Below are 3,815 nucleotides of genomic sequence, written 5' to 3' on the forward strand. Positions count from 1 at the left end.
GATGTTGTGTGATTGCTCTGTACGATGTTGTGTGATTGCTCTGTATGATGTTGTGTGATTGCTCTGTACGATGTTGTGTGATTGCTCTGTACGATGTCTGTCTCTTATACACATCTAGATGTGTATAAGAGACAGACACTGTACTGTGCACTGTACTGTGCACTATACTGTACAATATACTGTACATTATACTGTACACTATACCTTACACTGTATTGTACACTATACTGTACACTGTACTGTGCACTGTACTGTACACTATACTGTGCACTATACTGTGCACTATACTACGAATGCTTATACACTAAACTGCACTAAATAATGCACACTATACTGCATAGTGTACTTAGAAAAACTCATAGGCAACTTAGCAATACTCATAAGTAGTTCAGCAATACTCATAGGTAACTTAGCAATACTCATAAGTAACTTAGCAATACTCATAAGTAACTTAGCAATACTCATAAGTAGTTCAGCAATACTCATAAGCAACTTAGCAATACTCATAGGTAACTTAAAAAACTAATGAGTAACTTAGAAAAATTCATAGGTTTCAATAAAACTAATATGTAACTCATTAATACTTGGTATTATAATTTTAGCTTGTAGTTTATGTGTCTTCCATTAAATATAATGCAGATAAAGCGGCAAGCAGCCTTTGCAGCGTCTTTCGATCACTCACCGATGCTCCTAAAGTTCTTTTGGTTTCAATTGATATCTTATCATCAATTTAGATATTGAAGTAACCGTTGCCACGCATTATCATGAATTTATTTATCTTATATTCCATGTGTGAATAACTCCGTCTTGTTCATCACTAGGAAACACGACGGCTTTAGAAAGCTCTCTTGTAATGAAGCGGCAGATGAAAATAAAAATATTTCAGCCTTGATTTCAATTATATTTGATAATATTACAATCCATCCTTGTGTACGTAGAACTTAGGGAATTTTCGTCGAGTATCCAATTAGGGTAATGTAATAAAACAATTGAGTGGTGTAATTACGACTGAGTGAAGGAGTTATGATTGAAGGAAAAATGATACAACTTGAGGTTGAAACAATTCAGTAATTGAGACAGGGTTGCAGGAAAAGGTAATTGCAGAGACAGGGTTGCAGGAAAAGGTGATTTCTGAGACAGGGTTGCAGGAAATTCACCTGGGAACCACGCGGCGCTGAGTTCGCTTCCTCGAATTCACGGACTTCCCGTTTTTTTCTGATGTGTTTCCCGTTTTCTGTTTCGCTAAATTTGCTTCTGTTGTGCACAGCTTGGACCTGTGCCACGAGGGGGACAGGGACGGGGTGAAAGTGTGGGGATGAGACGGGGGGGGGGGCAGAGGTGACATGATGTGGTTTGGGGTTGATATGATGAGGGGAGGGACATCGTGAGGATTGGGTGTGTATTAATGATGGTGGTGTGAAGATAGATTGATTGATTGGTTTATAATTCACAAAGGAGCTTTAGTTACAATTCAAAAGAAAAAAAAACACATTTTTAAAATAATAGAGGCATCCAAGTGAATGCCCATAAGCAGATAAGCTTCGCAGGCAGATGGTGAGGGTTGGGAGGGATTCGGCCATTGAATTTAAACGAAATTCGCTGCATGAATGAACTGAAAAAGATCTCTACCTTTCGAGCAATGACTTCCTTACTCATCACATCAGCGATGTTCTTTAACCTCTTTAAGAAGAGTGTTCCCTATGTGGCAAGCTCTACCCTCACGGCGGTACCCTCACGGCGGTACCCTCACGGCGGTACCCTCACGGCGGTACCCTCACGGCGGTACCCTCACGGCGGTACCCTCACGGCGGTACCCTCTCATGGCGGTACCCTCACGGCGGTACCCAAAGTAAAGATTAAAGATACATCCTCGCCTATTTACTTGACTTAAATGATATGCAAATGTAAACAATTTGTGACCTCATCACATTAAAAGTTTCAGTGCGATAAACGTTTAAAGGAGTTTAAAATTAGACGATTTATTACTCAACTCGATTCATATAGTGAAGGTTTACAATTTATGTACAATATTCAACTCGATTCATAGTGAAGGTATACAATTTATATACAATATTCAACTCGATTCATAGTGAAGGTATACAATTTATATACAATATACAACTCGATTCATAGTGAAGGTATACAATTTTCTTATCCATATGAACCTTTTCAATGCACTGTACTTTTACCGAGATTTTACTCACATGAATCTTATTTATTTACAAGTTTTATTTTAGCAACTTTGCTAACTACAGGTAATTAACGTTTATTCGTAGCTTTAACTAGGTCCTATTTAAAATTACCATCACATGAATAAAAACCTATATTGTTTATCTTGTCATTTATTCTAAGAGAATTGAAGACACACGAATATCTCGTTTATTAATCTTATCCATTCGTGCGTTCATTTTGTCGAAGATTCGTATTACCGCGACAGTCTTCGCAGTTCGACTGTTTGCTGATTCGTTAGAGGTAAGGGATGCTATAAAGTTTCCGGCTTCGTTCAAGGTAAGGGATATTATATTATATGTATATTCTAAAATTTCAAGTCTCATTTTTTAGTAGTTATCCCACATAAATATTAACCGTAAATCAATCACGATATTATACCATGAAGAATTTTTGGCAATGATTTGAAATGAAAAATAATTCTAATAATTGTTAAAATTGTTATACGCAGCTACATATATCTTTTATAACAATGCATAATATATCACAAAATTCTGACATTGTTTTTTTCTGCTTGGCTGTGAATTGTTTCGGATGTGATAGGAAGTTAGAAGAAATGTTGAGATGTGCGAACTTGATGCTTACAGCTGCTATATACGGTGCGAACTGCAGCTCCGTGCACAATAGAAGATAAATAGACTATGACATGACATCTGGAGCACGGTTATTGGAGCACGGTTATTGGAGCTCGGTTATTGGAGCACGGTTATTGGAGCACGGTTATTGGAGCTCGGTTATTGGAGCACGGTTATTGGAGCACGGTTATTGGAGCACGGTTATTGGAGCACGGTTATTGGAGCACGGTTATTGGAGCACGGTTNAGGAAGTGGAGGTGGTGTCTGGTGGTGGAGGAAGTGGAGGTGGTGGCTGGTGGTGGAGGAAGTGGAGGTGGTGGCTGGTGGTGGAGGAAGTGGAGGTGGTGTCTGGTGGTGGAGGAAGTGGAGGTGGTGGCTGGTGGTGGAGGAAGTGGAGGTGGTGGCTGGTGGTGGAGGAAGTGGAGGTGGTGGCTGGTGGTGGAGGAAGTGGAGGTGGTGGCTGGTGGTGGAGGAAGTGGAGGTGGTGTCTGGTGGTGGAGGAAGTGGAGGTGGTGTCTGGTGGTGGAGGAAGTGGAGGTAGTGGCTGGTGATGGAGGAAATGGAGGTGGTGGCTGTTGATCTAGGAATTGGAGGTAGTGGCTGGTGGTGGAGGAAGTGGAGGTGGTGGCTAGTGGTGGAGGAAATGGAGGTGGCGTCTGGTGGTGGATTTAAACGGAGGCTGTGGCTGCTTGAGGAGGAGGGTGGTAATTCCATGGTTGAACCAGTATAAGGTTGACCCATGAGAAGCTCATTTTTGCGGATGTAGTTTGTTGTTCGCCTGTGACGTCACTGATCTCAGTGACGTCACAGGCATCAACCAGTCACCGATGTGCGATTAAACCAGTCAACCAATCCGTCATGGGTATGACGGGATTGTTTACGTTTCTAGATCTAAGTGACGTAACAAGAAAGATGAACTGAAAGACGGATGTCCTCGTGGGTCAACCTTATATAGTTCAACCATGGGTCTTCATCAACCTAAAATGTACAGAGTTGCCCATTGATTGCCTT

At 41.0% G+C, this 3,815-nt stretch overlaps 1 protein-coding gene across 1 annotated transcript in view; it reads right to left on the reverse strand.

Annotated features, from left to right (window-relative positions):
* The window catches only part of LOC108673981 (vegetative cell wall protein gp1-like), a 13,200-nt gene extending 9,682 nt beyond the window's left edge, over positions 1-3,518 (reverse strand). The window contains exon 1 of the mRNA XM_018161876.1: positions 3,046-3,518. Coding sequence (XP_018017365.1) covers positions 3,046-3,518 — 473 coding nt within the window. The remainder of the gene's footprint in view (positions 1-3,045) is intronic.
* Positions 3,519-3,815: the final 297 nt, after the last annotated feature.

The sequence above is a fragment of the Hyalella azteca genome, unplaced genomic scaffold, assembly GCF_000764305.2.
Source record: "Hyalella azteca isolate HAZT.00-mixed unplaced genomic scaffold, Hazt_2.0.2 contig16585, whole genome shotgun sequence".
Classification (NCBI taxonomy): domain Eukaryota; kingdom Metazoa; phylum Arthropoda; class Malacostraca; order Amphipoda; family Hyalellidae; genus Hyalella; species Hyalella azteca.